General features: G+C 41.5%; 1 protein-coding gene across 4 annotated transcripts in view; it reads right to left on the reverse strand.

Annotated features, from left to right (window-relative positions):
* Positions 1-6,430: 6,430 nt before the first annotated feature.
* Positions 6,431-21,170, reverse strand: part of SPIRE1 (spire type actin nucleation factor 1) — a 190,041-nt gene continuing 175,301 nt past the window's right edge. Inside the window, exons 13-18 of one of the 4 annotated variants that reach the window (XM_032309249.1) lie at positions 19,536-19,709; positions 15,362-15,499; positions 14,721-14,791; positions 14,154-14,181; positions 13,922-14,058; positions 6,431-10,040 (exon numbers count right to left, since the gene is read on the reverse strand). In XM_032309249.1, coding sequence (XP_032165140.1) covers positions 9,782-10,040; positions 13,922-14,058; positions 14,154-14,181; positions 14,721-14,791; positions 15,362-15,499; positions 19,536-19,709 — 807 coding nt within the window. In that variant the 3' untranslated portion in view covers positions 6,431-9,781. The remainder of the gene's footprint in view (positions 10,041-13,921; positions 14,059-14,153; positions 14,182-14,720; positions 14,792-15,361; positions 15,500-19,535; positions 19,710-21,170) is intronic. The other 3 variants (XM_032309250.1, XM_032309252.1, XM_032309253.1) reach the window with 3 other exon arrangements.

Raw genomic sequence — 21,170 nt, forward strand, 5'->3', positions numbered from 1 at the left:
GGGGTTGGCAGACTCTTGCCTATGAGCTAAGGAAAATTTTTGCGTTTTTAAAGGGTTGTAAGTAAAGCCCCCCACACAGAAGAGGATGCGGCAGAGACCCTGTGAGGTGACCAAGCCTATTATTTACTCTCTGGCCCTTAAAGCTGACCCTTTTCTTGGGGATTCCACTGCATCTCTCAGTCAGCATGAATGAAGCTGAATTTGTTCCCTTTCACCCAGCTGCTTTCTGTTCCCCCCATTGCTAAGTAGCGCTACTTCCATTTTCCAAATACAAAACCCGGGTTATTTAAGACTTCTTCCTCCTGCTCTTTCTGTAGCCATTTGGAAACCAAACATTCCTTTGAAAGATCTCTGGTCAGTTCTATGCCTACTCATTTTCACTGTCGCAATTTGCTTTAGGTGTTTATCACCTTATCATTCCTGGGAGGGCTGGCCACATCCCACGTGGTCTCCTCCCACACTGAGCAGTGCATGACCAGTGGGCTGCTGCAGAACGTTCCACGATGCTCTGTGACTTCCCAGGCCAGGTCCTAGGAGACACTGTGACTTGGACCTTGCTCTCTCGTGCATCACCGGCTCTGGGGGCAAGCCAGCTGTAGGGTCATGAATGATAGGAGGAGCCGGACAAGGAGGTCCATGGGTTAGGAGCTGTGAGAGGGAGCCATGAGGGGGCGCCATCTTGGAAATGGATCTTCTAGCCCCAGGGAAGCCTTGAACTGACTCTGGGCCCGGTGGACGTCTCGACTACAAGTACCTCATGGGATGGTAGGCCAGAACCACTCGGCTAAAGCTGCTCCTGATTTTCTGATCCATGGAAACTTGTGAGATAATAAATGTTTATTGTTTCAAGCCACAGTGTCTTGGGGTCATTTGTTACGTAGCAATACATAACTAATATTTCATTTTATGTTAAATTTGTATAATCACTTTCTAAGTGGTCCCCTTTTCATTCTGTTCTTCTTCTTGTTGACAGATCATTCCCAGATAATCTCACTGTAACTTTCCCTGAATAAAAAGTTATAGAAGTTCCTCATTCCTTTCTGGAAAAAGTAAAAACCAGGCCTAGGCATTGGCCTGGATGACTCTGATGTAGGTGGGCATCAGACTATTCTGTGGGCAATGCTGGGTTCTCTCCCTCTGAACCTGCCTGGAAATCTGCTTCCATGAACATGTCCTTGACTGATAAACAAGCTCACAGCTTGGTATATCTTCCTAGACGTTTATGCTTCCCTGGGACAATTTTTTAAAAAATCTGTTCACATATTTGGCTGACTAGTTTAAGTTCCTCAGGAGCCAAGATCAGATGTTCTGCTTTCCCCACACAGTTCTGGGCATCCCTAAGTTCTTTGGGGGATGTGAGAACCGGATTCAGAATCCTAGCATCTAAGAGGAAACACAGCTGGAAATGTAGCAGGGCAATGAGCACAGTTTGGCATTGGAGATGCCTCAGGCTGGGTGCTGGGCTGGTGTTCTGACTTTGGGCAAATGACAGCTCGGTATTGCTGTTTCTGTGAGAGAGGATATTAATGGCGCCTACTTCAGAGCTGAGAATTAAGGGAGTTCATGTATCTGATAGCGGGTATGTGGCCAATTACGGGCAGTTTATTCATAGCTACTGAAAATCACAATATCTTAAAAATTACGTATTAATAGTAACACACGGCACAGAATATCCGCTATCATCATGCACCTCTCCATAGCTTTCCTTATACTTTGAATGACCAAATTGTTTTACTACGACAAATTTAAAATACAGTTCACCCTTGAACAATGCAGGAGTTAGAGGCTCTGATGCCCCCCTAATATAACTTTTGACTCTCCCAAACTTAACTACTAATAGCCTATTGATTGGAAGACTTCCCAAAAGCATAGTCAATTAACCCATATTTTGTAAACATTTCCTATACTGTATTCTCACCATAGAGTAAGCTAAAGAAAATACTCAGAAAATCCCAAGAGAAAATATACTTACAGTACTTTACTGTATTTATTAAGAAAAAACAATCTGCAGTAAGGACCCGCACAGTTCAAACCCACATTGTTCAAGGGGCAACTGTAGTTTCCTATTTTGAAAATTTCAGTCCAGTTGACACAGAAAGCCTAATCAAAATGTTATCATTACTAGTAAGCGTTAACTCCCATAATGTAGAAGAGGCAAATGGCAAAAGAGTTACAAACTCAGTACTGATAAATATGCCCTTTTCAGTTATGTAGTGGCTTCAATTATAGGTCTCCAAGGTCTCCATACATCTGCACATCAATTTGTTAATGGGAAGAAGCTGGCTGGGAGGCAAGGCTGTGCACGTGACTTCCCCCCAGGAGCTCTGGAAGCAGACAAGGGCTCAGAGAGGAAGGTGTGGGGCGTGCCATTGATCAGAGTTGGATAGAAAAACCCAGATCTGCACATAGGGTTTCTGGGGCTCCAAAGTCAACCATGTTAATGGTGGGAGCTACTGACTCAAGCTTCTGTCTTGGAATTAGCTACTTTAGGACTGCAGTGATTTATTTATTGACTTTGGGGAAAGCCACAGGGGCTGCACATGACAGTGACTTGTTGAAGAGCACGGATTAAAACTACAAGTGTTTGGAAGACATCTTGATGGTTCCATCTTTGTATTTCTCATTTATTCGCATTTCCATATTGAACCTGCTCATTCATCCCCTCCACAAACATTTACTGAGCACCCGTTACATGCCAAATATTTCTCCAGAAACTGGGGAGAAGGCAGTGAAGAAATGTGATGGAGAGCCTTGTCTTCCTGGAACAATTTAGTAGGGTGTTGGGTGCTAAGTTCAATGGAGAAAAATTGCAGAAGGGAGGAGGGAGAAGTAGGAAGTGTTGCAGGGAGACAGGAGAATTAGGCTATTTAAGGCAGCCACTTGGGAGAGTAGACACATTCTTGTGGAGCCACATGAGACAGAACCAAGGGGTAAACAATGGGACTAAATTACACAATAGCTGAACTTCCCAACAGTTAGAGTTGTTCAAAGATAGAACTTTGTAGAAGTAAGTGTCTCCCGGGTCCTGGACATGTTTAAACAGAGCTAAGAGCTTGCCATTGGCTGGGGGCAGGACCTCCTTCTTGACTCACTGTGAGCTCTGAAAGTCACGAATAGAGACCAAATTTGGTGGAGAAGAGAGCCAGGCAGGGATGGGGTCTACCACACTGAGAGGGCTAGAGAGACAAGCTTCTTGGCTGGGGATCCCATTACTACCCTCGGAGGTGTATATACTGGGATTCCCTTGTAGCTGTGGTAACTGGTTCTTTGACCAAGCCGGATAACAAGGGTTATCCCTGATCGTTTGCTACCTTTTAATGCAATGAAGATAGTCTGTTATATTAGTTGCCTCTATGCTACCTGCTTACCTTTACCTTTCTTACATCTCTGATGCTGTGGGATCAAAGACTTATCAGGCTTGACAAGGTCTTCTCATTGTGTAGGGTTGGGATCTGAACCATCAGTAACCAGATGTTGTTGATGTAAAACGCTGGGGTTTTTGTGTCTGTTTTTAATATATATCAACTCAAATTTCTGAAAATTTTTTTTAATTTTAGGACATCTACTCAGGATTTTTTTTGACCATGAGGTATATGGACGAACAAGGGCTTAGATTCTTTATAACAATTAGTAAAGCTGAATTTTTGTCTTTGCTTCCCCAAGTTTCAAAGAGATGCAGCATGTTTTTGCACTTCTTATGTCTGTGTAATACACATAACCAGGCTTGTCCTCAACACAAATATTGCCTGGAAAGTACCAGTCAACCCCCACTCCACTTTAGTGAAAAGGCTGGCTTGGATGCACAAATATAAATATATATTTCTTGTTAACCATTTGCTCAGGCTCTCAACTATTTGCTGGTGGGTACCTACATAGTACTGGCTGTTTGATCCACTGTGTTGAATGCCTCTTCTGGGTTAAAACTGACCTTAGGGAACCCCTGGCCCAACACCCTTGCTTTAAAAATGGAAGAAATTGAAATCCAGAAATGTTAAGGAATCTTTTCAGTGTTAGATAGCTGTTCTGTTGTCTGGAGCACAGTTAAATTAGTACCATTTTAGAATCAGCTTCGATGATGACAGACTAATTTGTTTCAGTCATCAGAACGAAAGCTCGTGGGTCCTGAGAAATCCTTCTCACTAGATTTGGAACAGAGAAAGGTCCAGTTCTTGCTGGGAAGGACGTGTGTCTACCACTGGATACACCTTGGGAAATACTTTAGGTTGTCATAGGAGACACTTGGGGACTAGAGTGCCAGTCCAAGTTTCTATTCTGTGAATCTGACTTCTGAAATGACCTTGAGACTTGTGATAGGATGACTCCAGGCTTGTTGTCTCAAGTCACGTCCCCTGCCTTGATGGGCAAGCTGGAATCTCCTGAGGCTTCTTTTCTCTTTGGGATGTCTGAGATCAACATTTTTTCCCTTTAAAAGTAGAAGTGATTCTGTTTCTTGCTTCTACCCAAGGCTCCATACAGCCATAGCTACACTGTTCGGAATTACCTGTGCAGAGACTGGCTGTTCCTTCCTTCCCCCGTGTGCTTTCCTGCAGCTTTTACACCGTTTGCTTAGGAACTTGGTATTCAAGGTAGCTCTACAGAAATGCTCACTCATCTCTGGCACTTCCACTCTTCCCAGCACTGCTGCTCTCGGGAGGAGCTGAGGTGGGATGTCCTCTGCTGTGTCACCCCAGGAAAAGGGACTGAACGGTGCCTCAGTCACAAGGGAATACGAAAGCAAAGAATACACAGGAGGGCAAACTTGAAGTGAGCAAGCTCGCTCAAGGTTGTCCCCCCTTGCCAGCCACACTCAGGAGCCCCCCCCCATCACATACATTGGATTCATTAGGGCAGCCTGTGAGCGCGTTCCTAGTGCAGGACCCACAGGGTCAGGCCCTGTGCTCTAGGCAGCAAAAGAAATCTGAGCAATGAGTGGTACACTGTTCAAGTACACACTGAACATGGCGTGAGTCTAAACCTCCGAGGCTTCTTCAGTTCTAAATCTGCAGGATATAAAGGAACTTTTGATGCCCCACTTTTCAAGGGCCTTGTCTTGTCAGTTCTGAAGCTCTTTTATTTCTACTGCTTCAGTGATGCCGAAGTGGCTCAGGTTTTGCTGCAGCAGAGAGCTGCAGAATCTTTTGCATAGTAAGATCTATTCTAAATACATCAATTATACATCACATACATTTTAATGGAATGCACCAGAAAAAATAGTGCAAATTCAGTCTGCCAGGTAATTGCACCTGAACATTTAATTAGTGTAGGCAGAGTTTTATATTAAATAGGTTCTTAGCTCCTCAACTTTTTGGGTGATAAAAGATTTTTAGACTTGGGCCTTTGGCTAATATGGGAGGAGCATACACTGCATGAACATTATAAAGAATCTCTGTGTATGTGTGTGTGTGCGTATGTGTGTGTGTGTATCTGCACATTCTGCACAGAGACAAGAACTGGAGTCTCTAAACACGTCATATGTGCAATCAAGCCCTTTTCTAGAAACAGTTCTCTTTAGGAAATGCTAGACTACGATGACTCACAACTACCCTCCTGCACTGAAGCTGGGGAGGACAAAGACATACAGTTAGAAAGGTTACCCAAAGCTTTCCTCTTGGTGGTATCCAAGTTTTCTCTATCTCTGGAGTCCAGGAGGCCCAAGGCAAGGACTTGGACTTGGCTCAGCCAGTCAGCGAACATGGGGCCATGAGCTGGACACACACACAAATGGCTTGTTTATACACCTCACAGAGGAGCTTCAGTGGAAAGAGATCCTCAAATATGCCTGACAAATAAGGGGATAGCTTGTGTAAATGAGTATTAAACTCAGTATCGGCTAATGTTTGTGATACGTAAATATCTTAAATGATTCTATTTAGTTAACAGAAACATAAGAACTTCCCTAAGCTCACTGGAGCCTAACCTTTCTAATTTTCTCCTCAAGCAATTTACGTGCTATGATAGGAAATTTTCATATGGGACATTCTAGGAATATATCCCTTCAGGAATACTGTTTAGGAAAAATACATAAAAGCTTTATTTTTCTGCACATAATTTGTCACTGCACATGTGACTTCTCATATATGATGAAACATTACACACTACTTGTGGAATCTTAATTTCCTACACTGTGGAGGATAAAAGAGGAAGTTACGGCTTCTTGGTAGCATAGTAGAATTACGGTAGTGGCTCAGTTTTTAAAAATTTTTTCCTTTTTTCTGTTATTAATGAAAGTTTTTCTTTACCTTTTTTCAAAATTTATTATTTTAGAGAGAGTTTGAGAGAGAGAGTGTGCACAAGCTGGGGGAGGGGCAAAGGGAAAGGGAGGGAGGGAATCTCCAGCAGACTCCTCACTGAGCACAGAGCCTGATGTGGGGCTTGATCCTACGACCCCGAGATCATGACCTGAGCCGAAACCAAAAGTCGGATACTTAACTGACTGAACCACCCCGGCGCTCCTTCTAAAAAATTTTCTATTGTGGTCCTTGTCAGATTGTCAATCTTAACCCGATCGTAACTTCTGAGATGCAAGTATCTTGCCTTCCTAACCTAGATGGTTTCTGACCGCTAGTTCTCAAAAAGACATCACCATTTTACAATAGGAACTCAACACGGAAGTTATGATGGAAAGCCATTTTATTTTTCCCTAAATTTTAAAATAAAAGACTTGAATGGAAAACGTTTAGTACCGTCATGTCACCCCGAATGCCAGCAATACCTTGAGTCTCACACACACAGGAAGCCAGGTCAAAGTCCAGTCAGTGTACACATTTCTCCATGGCTCTTCCAACAGTCTGGCATGAACAAAATTTTCTGCCATTTTGCTTTAGCAAATAGCAACATAATTTGAAAACTTTCATGTCTCCTATGTGACCCCTAAAATCCAATGCTATATTTATTAATACAGTTAGAAAAATAAAAGCCTTAAAAAATTCATGGTACGAGTTCACGGTGCTAATCACATCATCTCTTCAAATGTAAGATCATTTTAAAAACTCCTACTTAACAACCTTCTGGTTTAATCTGAAAGGCTTAAGACTTGAAATCTAGTAAGACTGTTAAGTCAACGTACATATCAATTATTTCATTTTCACTTGTCCTGGGAGAGTTAATTCCCATTGTCCACTGAATGAATGCCTTTCAAATATTAATAAATATATTACAGTATTTACAAGCATTCTTATCTACTCTGACACTGGTAGAAAGTTAAGCCGTGGGGAAGGAATGATCTCCCAGTGGGGCAAGCTCGTGAAGTCTGGGAGGAAAGGAGCAAGTGCTGGAAGGCATGCCAAGGGCTGCTCAGGTGTGCATGCGAGCTCTCAGACACGTCTCCTTCTGACCAGCTAGCCAATGTGTTGTTGTTGGATCAGGTGTAAATGCTGAATAGTCAGAAACCAGGAAAAAAAAAAAAAAAAAAAAAAGGAATACTGCGAAGGTATGTTATTTTACTAGTTAAGAAGAGGAAGACAGGCCTAAGGTCAGAGACAAAGGTTAACAAGGGTAAAACCATGCTCCAAAAGCTGCTAGTGGATTACTCTCTGGGAATTACCTAACGTAGTTGAGGTGTTGGGCACATGTCATGGCTATGGGAGAAACTGTAAGAAATTGTTTTGGCAATAAAAAGTGAGGCTAATTCGATTTCTATGCTTTGAAGTGTGTCACGTGTCTTCTTCTCACACTGTGGACTATCTCACATAGACCTTACCACCCACTTGACAAACCTCGTTAATGCTGCTCAAGGATTCACAGTCTAATGCTCTGGTAAGAGTGATCAAAATGCCCTAATCAGCCTAGACAGCATCAGAAACCTGAAGGACTGAAGCCAAAGACTGAGATGAGCTAGGTATCTGTCTTATAAATGTGAATGAAACTCTCATTTTAGGAGCTTAGTTTCTTATGTTTTGTAACAGCGGTACACTAGTCGTTATTTTAAAAAGCCTTCTGTCATGGGTCATGTCTATATATCTACACAAACACCATTCCCTTTCCCGGTAGTCATTTCGAGGCCTAAACCTGGGGCCCTCAAAGGGTGTGTGGCTTCCACCAAAGCATCTGGGGTACAGAGTCCAAAAAGTCCCTCGGAAAATTTTATAAATGAGATTCACCCCATATACTGTTTAAATCTTGTATACAAGAGTCTTTAAAATAATTTAAACATGTGCAAATTCAAGAAGGGTTCTCTGGTGGCCCATTTTGACATGCAAATACAGACGAACTGTTAACATGCATTATTTTAGTCAATTGGTAAAGTTTATTTCATAAGTATAAGTAATTTTAAGCCATTTACTAAATTGTAAATTTCAACCCATTAAAAACTACTACCAGAGCAGTTTTGAGGTATTACTGTTAATCTAATGTAGAAATGTTACTATACTTTGATGTGGAGTGAAATGTGACTGCCATGCCTTTTATTCAATGGTGCTGTTGCAGTGCTGACTACAGATGGGTCCTATAGCTTTTAGGGAATTCTTGTGCATGTGCATTAATTGATTTCCCAAATGCCAATGGCAATTTGACTGGTTGGTAGTTTCTAAGCTTACTAAAATAATAAAGTACAGCTCCTAGCATGAGACAAACAAGCTGAGATGGTTCATGTGTACAGTGAGTGCTACCCTCCAACCTACCTCCATCAAAACCCGCCTTACTCCCTCCAGTCGTTTACAAGGAAAACTTGTGCAAAAAAGCATCCAAAAAGTCTATCAGCAGGTTAATTTTCTTGTAATTTTAAAAGAACTAGACAATTTTTTCCCTTAAAATTCATTTATAAAAATAAATAAATTTCAGTTGGAGACCTTAGGTACCAAATTGTGACTTAATTTAGTTGTGATGGCTAAGACTATAAAGTTATGAAAAATGTAGCTGAAAACGGATGAGCTCCAGCTCGTTCCCTGCAGTGTGGCAACGGCTGGCACCCTATGCTGTCACGATCCTTCTCAGAGTTAACCAAAATACACGCAACTTCTCGATAAACTTCTAACCTTCCTTTGTCCTGAAACTCCCACAGAACTTTAATTCTTAGACCTCTGTTACAAAACTACAAGGAACCATAATCCATTCAAGATAGGGAACGAAAACCTGTCACCCACTCAGGGAACACCCATCCGTTGCACTGGGGTGAACACAGCAGCTCAGAGGAAATGGTTCCCCACTGGGGTGTACAGCTTATCCAGATGTTTTGCACTAGAATGCAGGCATGAAGTCCCTCCTGTAGTCTTTAGCTCAGAGCAACAATAATTTAAAATCAGTTTGATAGCAGGAGCAAATCCTTCCAGATTTTGTGCCGTGAGATGATACACAGCCTAGCCCGGCGACTCCAGGTACCCAGTATGAGGCAGGGCCTGGCCACTGTGTGCGTTAGGCAGGAACGCTGTCGGGCGGAAGTGCCAATATGACTTACTGCATAGAACTGTGCGAACATCGACACCTTTGTGAGGCTGATTTCTCCTAGGAGAAGCTTTTTGCCTTAGTCGGGAAATGATCTGAGGAACAGTAAGTAACTGAACTAAGGAAAAAGTCTCTGGCCTCCAGATCCGCGCGCACACACATGGAAGCAAGTTTCAAGCTATTGTTCTCTCTCGGTGCAAACGAGCGATTGGCTGACCTGTCACGTATCGTCAATCGATAGGAACACAGCATTCAGTCTGTGGAACAACGTGAGGCAGCAAAAATCTGATCTAATGCAAATTCAAGCCTATGAACTAAGACCATGGCAAGGAGAGACAGTCTAGCTCAGTGTTCTCCTGCACTGGTACCAACTCGGAACACAAAGCAACTGAAAGGCACAGGCTCAGATTTCATTGATAGTCCTCTCTGAAGGGCAGTACTCCGAAGTGCCCGGTGAGGACATGTAGAAAGACTGTGTTTTCCTTTTTAATCGGGCTCTTTTGTTGGCCAACACCAGGCTGCGCCGGCTGGAACTGATGATTTCCGAAATAAACTTTTTGCAGTCTACACACACCTCCATAGTACTCCAGTCCTCCATCAGCTCTTTGGGAAACTGTAGCTCTTCATCGGATTTGTCCACAGACTTAGATTTTGAGGAGAACCTGGAACAAAAAACAACCTTTAGAGTATCCAGTATTGTCACTTACAGTTCTACTGCAATACTGAGAAAATGCATGCAGAAAAAGTAAATCTGTTCCCAAAACATTATGGAATGGGCGAGTCACCTCATGCTCTTCCAAAGGAAGAATTTCTAATTGGAAATAAAATTCAAAATATTAAAAAAAAAAAAGGAACAAGGAAACATGTTTTATTAAGAAATAGTCATATTGGGAAAAAAAAAAAGAAATAATAATACTGAAAACTCAGTATCCCTTCCAGAATTTTTGGAAAAAAAGCCTAATTAGAGTATTCACTCGAATACTATACAGTGGACTTAAACAAACAAAGCGAAACAAAGTACAAGTTGCTAACGTCCTATCGATAACTCAGAAAGGACTTCAAGTTCTTTCTCCAGAGACCCCGCGTCAGAGTTGGTGAACACGAGTCAACTGTAGACAGGAGAGCAGACTAGAGTAAACTGAAGTCAACTGGTCTCAGTCCTGAAAAGTTCTCTTTGGAGCAGCTTCCTCAGCATTTTTGCATTTATCAGATATACCTGTCCCTTTCTAATAACTGTATTTGGGTTATTAATTATTTGGATCCCAGGGAGCTGAAGTTATCCAGGTCAACACTGTAATAAATGTTTTGGGTGATTTTTTGAAATAACTAGGAATCCTCTACTCATGGACTACTTCAGTGAAACAAAACAGGAATGTGAGTTTAGTGTGGGTATAGAAAGGAACAACGTGCCCCACAGCCTTGAACCCACAGGTGATGAGTCGGGGGCTATCCCAGAGCGGCAAGGCAGAGTCTCGGAGTGGAGTCGGTGCAAGTCACCAGTGGGGCTGCACAGCGGCGGCAGCAGCCAGCAGTAGCATTGCCTGGTGCCCAGCACCCAGCACCAGTGCCCAGCACCTCCCTGCCCCTGGGGGCAGCTGGTTTGTAAAACCCCAATCTTTTTGGCCCTGTGAGTGCGTAAGTCAAGCTGGCCTGACCTCCTTCTGCCCTCACTTAAGGACCCTTACTCTGCATTAAATGCAGAGGGACTGATATTCAGGCAACTTTTTTTTTTTTTTTAAATTGCCAAAAGCTTTTGGCATAAAGCTTTATTTCTGCCATACTGACAATAGGAAGATAAGCCAAAGTGATGCCAGACCACTGGACTGCTAGAACTAAACAGATTTGCTTTCAACACTAAAGAAGAAAGATGAGAGTGTTACATGCAAGTTTTTGACTCCACTGAAAACAAGGTCAGTTTTAAAAATGACTTTTATCAATCAGTGTGATAGAACAAATTAATATGAGAAGAGAGAAGAATCACATGGTCCTCTCATTTGATGCAGAAAAAGCATTTGACAAAATCCAGCATCCGTTCCTGATTAAAATGCTTCAAAGTATAGGGATGGGGGAACATTCCTGAACTTCATAAAATCTATCTATGAAAGACCCACAGCAAATATCATCCTCAATGGGAAAAAGCTTGCAGCCTTCCCATTGAGATCAGGAACACGACAAGGATGCCCACTCTCACCACTCTTGTTCTACATAGTATTAGAAGTCCTAGCAACAGCAATCAGACAACAAAGAGAAATAAAAGGTATCCAAATTGGCAATAAAGAAGTCAAACTCTCTCTCTTCGCAGATGACATGATTCTTTATATGGAAAACCCAAAAGACTCCACCCCCAAACTACTAGAACTCATACAGCAATTCAGCAACGTGGCAGGATACAAAGTCAATGTACGGATATCAGTGGCTTTCTTATACACTAACAATGAAAATACAGAAAGGGAAATTAGAGAATTGATTCCATTTACTATAGCACCAAGAACCATAAGATACCTGGGAATAAACCTAACCAAAGAGGTAAAGGATCTGTACTTGAGGATGAAAGAAATTGAAGAAGACACAAAAAGATGGAAGACCATTCCATGCTCTTGGATTGGAAGAATAAACATTGTTAAAATGTCGATACTGCCTAGAGCAATCTATACTTTTAATGCCATTCCAATCAAAATTCCACCGGTATTCTTCAAAGAGCTGGAGCAAATAATCCAAAAATTTGTATGGAATCAGAAGAGACCCCGAATCGCTAAGGAAATGTTGAAAAACAAAAATAAAACTGGGGGCATCACATTACCTGATTTCAAGCTTTACTACAAAGCTGTGATCACCAAGACAGCATGGTACTGGCATAAAAACAGACACATAGACCAGTGGGATAGAGTAGAGAGCCTCAATAAATAGAGAGCCTCTCAAGTAGAGAGATCTGGACCCTCAACTCTACGGGCAAATAATCTTCGACAAAGCAGGAAAAAATATACAGTGGAAAAAAGACAGTTTCTTCAATAAATGGTGCTGGGAAAACTGAGCAGCTATATGTAGAAGAATGAAACTCGACCATTCTCTTACACCGTACACAAAGATAAACTCAAAATGGATCAAAGGAATCCATCAGAATCCTAGAGGAGAACATAGGCAGTAATCTCTTTGATATCAGCCACAGCAACTTCTTTCAAGATATGTCTCTAAAGGCAAAGGAAACAAAAGTGAAAATAAACTTTTGGGACTTCATCAAAATCAAAAGCTTCTGCACAGCAAAGGAAACAGTAAAAAAAACAAAGAGGTAACCCACGGAATGGGAGAAGATATTTGCAAATGACAGTACAGACAAAAGGTTGATATCCAGGATCTATAATGAACTCCTCAAACTCAACACACACAAAACAGACAATCATATCAAAAAATGGGCAGAAAATATGAACAGAGACTTCTCCAATGAAGACATACAAACGGCTATCAGACACATGAAAAAATGTTCATCATCACTAGCCATCAGGGAGATTCAAATTGAAACCACATTGAGATATCACCTTACACAAGTTAGAATGGCCAAAATTAGCAAGACAGGAAATAACATGTGTTGGAGGGGATGTGGAGAAAGGGGAACCCTCTTACACTGTTGGTGGGAATGCAAGTTGGTGCAGCCTCTTTGGAGAACAGTGTGGAGATTCCTCAAGAAATTAAAAATAGAACTTCCCTATGACCCTGCAATTGCACTCTTGGGTATTTACCCCAAGGATACAGATGTCATGAAAAGAAGGGCCATCTGTACCCCAATGTTTATAGTAGCAATGACCACGGTCGCCAAACTGTGGAAAGAACCAAGATGCCCTTCAACGGAAGAATGGATAAGGAAGATGTGGTCCATATACACTGTGGAGTATTATGCCTCCATCAGAAAGGACGAATACCCAACTTTTGTAGCAACATGGATGGGACTGGAAGAGATTATGCTGAGTGAAATAAGTCAAGCAGAGAGAGTCAATTATCATATGGTTTCACTTATTTGTGGAGCATAACAAATAGCATAGAGGACATGGGGAGTTAGAGAGGAGAAGGGAGTTGGGGGAAATTGGAAGGGGAGGTGAACCATGAGAGACTATGGACTCTGAAAAACAATCTGAGGGGTTTGAAGTGGCGGAGGGGTGGGTGGGAGGTCAGCTGGTGGGTATTATAGAGGGCACGGATTGCATGGAGCACTGGGTGTGGTGAAAAATAATGAATACTGTTATGCTGAAAATAAATAAAAAATAAATTAAAAAAAAAGAAAAAAATGACTTTTAAAGGACACCCAAAGTAATTATTTCTAAAGTAGAAAAGTAATGATGACATTCAAGTATGCTTCAAGCAGCTAGCTTTGTTCCCTTGTCAAGTTACCTTTAGGAAGTTTTGGAGACCTGTGTCCAAGTCAAAACTATATTAAAACAGCCACCCAGACACCCCAAACCACCCTGAGTCTGAACCCTACCTCGTCAGCAGTCCTCAAAAGGAGCATTCTTCTTTTACAGAGATGCTCTGAGGTCCTAGGCCCCCTGCTCACCTGGCAATGCTCCGGAGTGGCCGATGGTGGCCAGGGGTGGGCTTTTCTGGCTTCATGCAACTTTCCCCTCTTTGCAAGGCAGAAGGTCCCAATGAAAAGATGGGAAGAGTGGAGTATGGTTTGGAGGGCAGCCGCATCTATCACCCCAAACAAAACCGAGAATGAGCAGTACGGTTAAAGAGGGAGACTCCTGAAAATTAACACAAGTTGTGATTTCACCAAGTTTACTTACCTTTTTGCAACACTGGGAACACACCGGCCTGTATACAAAATCAGAAATGTTACTCAGCATGATGCGAATGCAAAGTCAGAGAAGCCAATGGCTGCATGGCTGTGAATTTTTATGATAAACTGCCAAAACCCTCTGATTTTTCTACCAGAATGTAACAAATTGATACAACTGTGGATCATCAAGAAGACAATCTGTAAACCTTAACTCTTACACTGTTTCCTGTAAAAGGATCAACTTACATCTGTCTGGGATTTTCTTACTTGTCTATCCTGGGATCACATGACAATCACTTCTTTTTTTCTGTTCCAACTGGACATATGTTTACTAGAGTGATCTTAGTTATGTAAAAGAAATCTATGCAGAGAAGCATTTTCCAGGTTTAATTCCAAATACTGTTTGCTCTACTCTTTTGAAAAAAATCAGTATTATTAACCCCTAAGCACAGCACAATCTGATAATGGGTTGGGTAATCTCTAATACTGTTCCTGTGTAGGAAAATGATTCAACTACGAATGCAACCAGTATTTCTTTGACTATGATTATCAATTACAAAAAAAAAAACCTTACCTCTTACAGAACTGACAGGTATAAGACCAGGTGAAGAAGGAAAATCTCCTGGTTCGGCAACAGAAGCAGAGCTAAAAAGTACAAATTTAAAGGGAGAAGAAAGCATTGCCAATAGTTAAATTCCTAATTTACACATCTAAATACACTTTACATTTATATAATGGGGAAGTTTAGCAGAAGGAAGGAAAATGGGAATTCAGAAACCCTGTTTTCAAGTCTGGCTCTGTGATAATTATAGTTTGGCTCTGTATTTACTCCTAATTCTCCTTTTGAAAGGTAGTAATACGCCATAGCTCTCCAAGGTTTACCATCATGGAATCAATCTGAAGAAGGTTCTGAGATAGTCTCTTTCTCAGAAGTCTTTACAAGACTTAAAAATGTGGACATGGTTTTATGAAGGCGTGCCATTATTTATTATGGTTGTTTTAAATCTTCTACAGTTTTTGATTTCTCAGGGAGAAACAAAAATACTCCTCTTTTTGTAAGCAAGGCAGAACAGGAACTGTGTATTAGAGAATAAGCCTCTTACCTCCTAAAATCCCCTATAAGTCCTATACCATCTGGCTGCCAGCAGACCACTCCCACAAGAGACCAGACCATTCTTCTAACCCTGCTTATCAACCAACTTGAAATAGCTCTACCTTTCCTTTTTTCAGGGCAGTGTAGACATCTTTATACTGTTGGTACTTTTCCAGCTCTGCCTTCACCAGGACCTGACGAATATGCATTACTTCCTCCACAGTGAGAGCTAGGCATTCCACTGGATAGCAGAATTCCTCCTGAAATTCAAAATTCCACATGAATAAGAAACTCCCACCCCACCCCCTTCTCTGGCATTGCACAATTTCCCTTTAGATCAGACAACTGGTTAGTAGCTTCAGAGAAGAAAAGAGGTTTCCCAATGAACACTGGAATAGAGCTGGCTCACTCTGGGGACCACATTAATTTTTAATTACAGTAAGACAATGGATGGCAAAAAGCTTCCGAGGACCATGTCAAATGTCAGAGCCTACTGAAATTTCCAGGAAAAGAAAGTTCCTCACATTTGGGTGCATATTTTGTCTCAAAAGTTTCTATCCCATTAAGCAGAGCTATGTATCTATGCATTGAAATCTTGAAGAAAATTTTCTTGTTCTAAACCAAATTGACGTGAGTTTTCGCTTATGATGATGCAGACATTACTTCTCGTGCTGTATACTATATGCTCATAGGTAAACAGCAAGTCTACAACAGTGGTACTATTTAGAAAACTGGTTTGTGGTACCCAGAATAGCCAAAAGAAGGTGGTTAGTAATTTATACTGAGAAGCATTATTTAGTGGCAAGTTACATCAGCACATCGTGAAAAATCCTAGTAGTACGGGTGGAACTGGAACACGGGGCTACTGGAACAACCTCTAAGGCTGCCGCACAGTTCTCTGGATGTCTCTTATTACTTTGAAACAACCGCTGAATACACAGTCAGCACTGGAAAGACGTGGAGAAAATCTTAAGAATTTCACAATAAATATTTATGCTGGCTGTCTTATGTTAATGGTTTCCCTAAAAACAGCCGAGGAAGATGTTGATGTAACTGATCCCACTGAATAAAAGAGCCTCACCCCCATCTGCTCCCCATCCGGCTCTGCGCTTGATTGGTGGATCTAATAGAAAGACAGAACGGTCTTGTGCATTCTCACCCTGCCAGGCTTCACAGGGGCCATTGTGGTGTAGGGACACTGAAACTTAATGTTCTCAGTACAAACACATTATAATTCACTCCCACACACACACAATAGCATTGCTCACAGGCATTCTGGAATCAAACAAGCCAAATGGGAAAGCACATGACTATGAATGCAGTCAGTTTATGGAGTTTTAACATTCAGTTCTGTCTTTCAATCAGAAAAAAACAGAAACAAATCTAGGTTGCAAACTTGATAAACATTAGCATTTACTAAAAAAAGTAGTTTGGAGAACTGTTTCTTACTAACAATCAATACAAAATCATCTCTGTTCAGGCTGACTTAAAGAAGGCTAAATTTGCTTAAAAATGTTTTGGAAAAAATCCTGCAATTAAATTTTTTAAGAGGAAAATCTTAGTGTCTGGAGGGTGGGAAGGTAGTCTGTCTGTTCGGGAAGATTATATCATTTGCTCTAAGATGTCTAAAATCCTTTAAAAAAAAAATCACCATCACATAATTTTCTCTTTCAATGGGAAAAGCTTTCAAAGATCACAGGATTAAATGGGCTTGTCTGGTATCTACTCTGTTTTGCTCCCCCCTGAGAAAGTAGCCTAGTGTCAAGTGGGAACAATGCACTGTCTGTGTGAAGGTTAGGCCACTAGAATTGTGCATGAGGTAAGCATCCTGGCTGCACATGTCTGGATGATGGCTTTTCTCAGCTTTTAACATATTTTACAAGCAGCTTTCCTACTTTTTTTTTTTTTTTTTTTACTTTTTATTCATTAGCAATGAGTGTGGCTGTGGTGCATTTGCTGACAACTAACTGTGACAAAACTGCTGAGCTGGAACAATCTAATGTATGATTCCAGCCACCAGCCAGATCCTCACTCCCTGAGATTTGGTATCGTGCAGGTGGGAAGATGGCACATAGTGTCACTTAGCTTTACAGCTAGGGCCGGTAAACACTTCCAGGAGTCCTTTTTATTTGCAGGGATCTCCTAGCACACACCATAGACTGACAGGTTCTACTTCCCTCTTCTCAGTCTTAAGTCACAAAGGGACTTAGTCAAGCATACTTTCAACTTCCTGCTTTGAACCATATGCAAATCCAGTACTTCGCAGGACACAATAAGAAATTGTATTTGTGTGTGTTCTTGCTCTTTTTTAAACCTTCAAGCGGGTTACTGTTGAGTAAAAAAATTCCCATTGGGTCAAATGCTAATGTTTTAATTCTGGTGCTTTCCCAAGGACAACAAAACTTTAATGCAACATGAAAGAAAGTAATAAATAGTTACTAGAATTAGTTTTCATTGCTTTTTTCAATTGAGAAAAAATACTAATTCAACATCCCCAAAGCCAAATTACACCTTAGCCTTAAAAGATCTTGCTGGGACACTAATGATCCAGAATGTGAGGGGCGTGCAGGGCTTTAACAGTGAGCGAGAGCTCTGCACTGGGCTTGGTCACTCTTCCGCACACCCTGAACTCTGTTATAGCCAGACACGGCCTCTAAAATCCCCTTACTTCCCTGTGCTTCAATCTCATTCCTAAATTTAGGAAAGGGACGCTAAATCTGAAAGAGTTTTAATCAAGATTGAAATATACTATAGGAAAAGATGAGCCTTTAGAACTTACTTTGGACGTATGTCACTAAAATCACGAGTTTTTGTTCAATATTCTGGTTACATTTACCATTCAGAAGGGTCAGAATAAGGGAGCATAGAAATTACAGAGCATAATGTAGACTATGGTTACTGAACCACAGAGAGAATGGGAATATGCCTATTTTATATAGTATTTTTAATGAGCAAAAACTTTGTAAGTAGCAGATATTTGAAAATTATCCAAAACCACCAATATTTTCTGGAGTTTTTAATAAAACCAAGGCAGATTTAAATTAAAATAGCACCTATTAAGTTTAATTATTCTTCTCATGACAAATTCAACTTTAAAACTCAAAGTGAACTCTTTGCCTGGAGTAACAGTATGCGCTTACATCTCTGTTTGGGGAGGACTGATAATAAAAATGAAAATGCCAACAGATCTTCAGTAACAGCAGTAACAGTGGCAGGAGCTAAAATGCCATCCCTGAATTTTAAGTGACCACGTACTGCCCAAAGGGCCAGATCTAAAGTGGGAAAAAGAACAGAGATCTATTCTTCTGTTTTGTGACAATAAGAGAAAAGAATTTGATGTATTTCCTTTACATTCAGAATCTCTTTTCCAAACCAAGATGGGTAATAAAGAATAACAAAGAAACCAGCTGCTGTTTCATTTGTCAAGGATAGGTTTAGTAAATAAAGGACCTAGGAGAACCAGGATCCCATAGGAGGCGGAACAGGAGAGCAGCTGCAAAGGCTAGTGTAGTGGGCAGCCGGTGCTCCTCTGGGGGCAGGGGAAGCTTTCAGCATAGCGGCATAGTACGAAAGCTTATTTCACTGGGGTTTGGCAGATACTATATCTCCTTTAAAAAATATATTCTGTATGAAAATCTAAAAAATGAAATGCCTAAATTTACATTTTTAAAATAACCACATCAATAAAAGGAAAACTTAAAATTTCTATGGCAAAGTGGGTTGTCATAAAAACCGCATGACACCTGACCCACACCACACAGCTCTATGAAAGATGCGGAACACAGAGATTCTGAGCCCAGGGCTGGCACAGGCTATGGGGGCACAGCATTTTGGAGCTCATGGTGGAGTGTGCAGGAAATGGGGAATGACATGGTTCCAGGGGTGGGGGAGTCCCCATGGCTCTGTGGCCTGGAAGAAGGCTGTTGTGTCAGCTGGGTGAGGGAGCAAACACTGTTCTGATGGTGGGAGGGCCTGGGGAGGAGAGCACCCGCAGGTTCTCGGGCAGTGCCCCCTGTACACGGAGAGGAGATGGCATTCCTCCTGCTGTACCACTGGGTCACTCACAGGTCCCTCTAATCTGATGCTGCATTTTGAGTTTGTTGTCCTTTCAAGGTCATTTTCCTTTCAACTGAGATCATGGTGTCATCTATGCATCCTACAAAAGACTGGAATCAACGATCAGAAGCAAAGTGCCCATCTAAGCTGTTAATTGTTCAGAGTGCGGTAGTTGCGGTATCACTGTCAAAGAGATAGAGAGAGTAAAATAATTCCCAGAACCAGCAGAAAGAGGCCAACCTTTGAGGATTTCCACCTGCTGGTAAAAGCTCTCTCACATAGATAATACATAGCCCCTGCTACCCCAAACATGGCTGCTTCAAAAGGATGAGAGCTGAGCAGAGAAGCTGTTTGTATGGTAGAAAAAAGTGGTCGGCAAGGCGTCCTTGGCCAAACACTGGTTATCCTAGGAACCTGAACAATAGATAAGGGAAAAAGAAAATGGTAGGGGGAAAAGAAAAGGAGAAAATAATGCTGAACGTGAGTGACCTACAAATAGTGGTTACAGAGCATGAAAGAAAAACAAAACAAAACAAAAACACCACCGAGGACTTTAGCCGTAGATTCATGTGTGTGACCACACCATGTCTGCTCCCGCACGTGTAAGTCAGTAATCGCACCAGGAAATCATTCCTAGAGACTCTTGGAATTCACACAGCAGAGCTTAAGGTATTTCTAACTTGGCTGTGAGAGCCGGTGTGGGGGGTGGGCTCCAGGCAGCACTTGCTCCCCAGCTTCCCAGAGGAAGGCGCTGAAAGTCGCCTTTCACTTAGATGGACAATCATCCTCAATCATTTGACCAAATTATGAAAAAAATTAGGTTTCAAACATCCTAGGGAAAGAGAGGGAGACACAAGAAAAATAAAAACGAGGACCAGTGAAGACATTTCTGCAATTTTCAGTGGAGGGGTTATAAATACAAAATGATGCCTTGTTTTCCTAAAAAGAGCTACAGTTTTAAATTGTCATACTTTTTAAAAATGATACTTACCAAGCTAGAGGGCATTGCCGCAAGATGAGTGTGACTTTATGGATTTCCCAAGACAAGCTACTAGCAAGAAGGGTCACTACTCTGACCTGGAAGTGACTTTGTCTTGGTTGGTGCCCTGGACCCTTGGAGGGAGCTGTGGTTCCATGTGGAACCTGGACGCCAGCCAATGAACAGAAGTGCTTTCCCACTGCCTTCCACTGAGACTCTTAGCTGTGACCACAGATTGGTTTTATCTTGCTCTTCTTCTCCACAAAAAGTAACTCACAGCCTGACCTAGCACATACCACGAGTTCCCCTTTGTCAGGAAAACACTTCTGGGCCCTCGATGTGGGCGGATGGTCTTTCCTCGATTACCTCTTTGGTATTTTTTCTCTTCTATTCAAAACTTCTCCTAATAGCTGTAATTTCTTCTAATTGACCTGACAGCTTCTCTACATTGATAATTTTTAAATTTAACATTAACAGTGGAGTCATGTGATCACAAGTCCTGGTGCACAGCTAAATGATGCACTGGCTTCTAAGAGAAAAGCTGGGTGAAGAGAAGAATCACCTGATTATTGGACTTGTGACCTTGAACAGACTTAAGCTGTGACAATAACTATATTTTGCTAAAGCAAAAAGTTGTTCACATTAACACAAGTCTTTAGATTCTGAAGTTTGAGCCTGTCTGGTTAGAGTTCTCTTTTCCTATGGGTAAACCACCGGCGAGGCTATATTTAATCAATGTTTCAGCGATTATTTGGGAATTAGAGGAACTGGGTCAGGAATTGACATATAATCACTAGTTCTTTAGTCGAACTGTTTCGTAACAGAAATACTGGTTAAATTTCAACATTATAAAGCTCTGTCTAAACTTGGTACCTTCACAGTAACCACACCACCTT

This window comes from Mustela erminea, chromosome 13, assembly GCF_009829155.1.
Source record: "Mustela erminea isolate mMusErm1 chromosome 13, mMusErm1.Pri, whole genome shotgun sequence".
Lineage (NCBI taxonomy): Eukaryota > Metazoa > Chordata > Mammalia > Carnivora > Mustelidae > Mustela > Mustela erminea.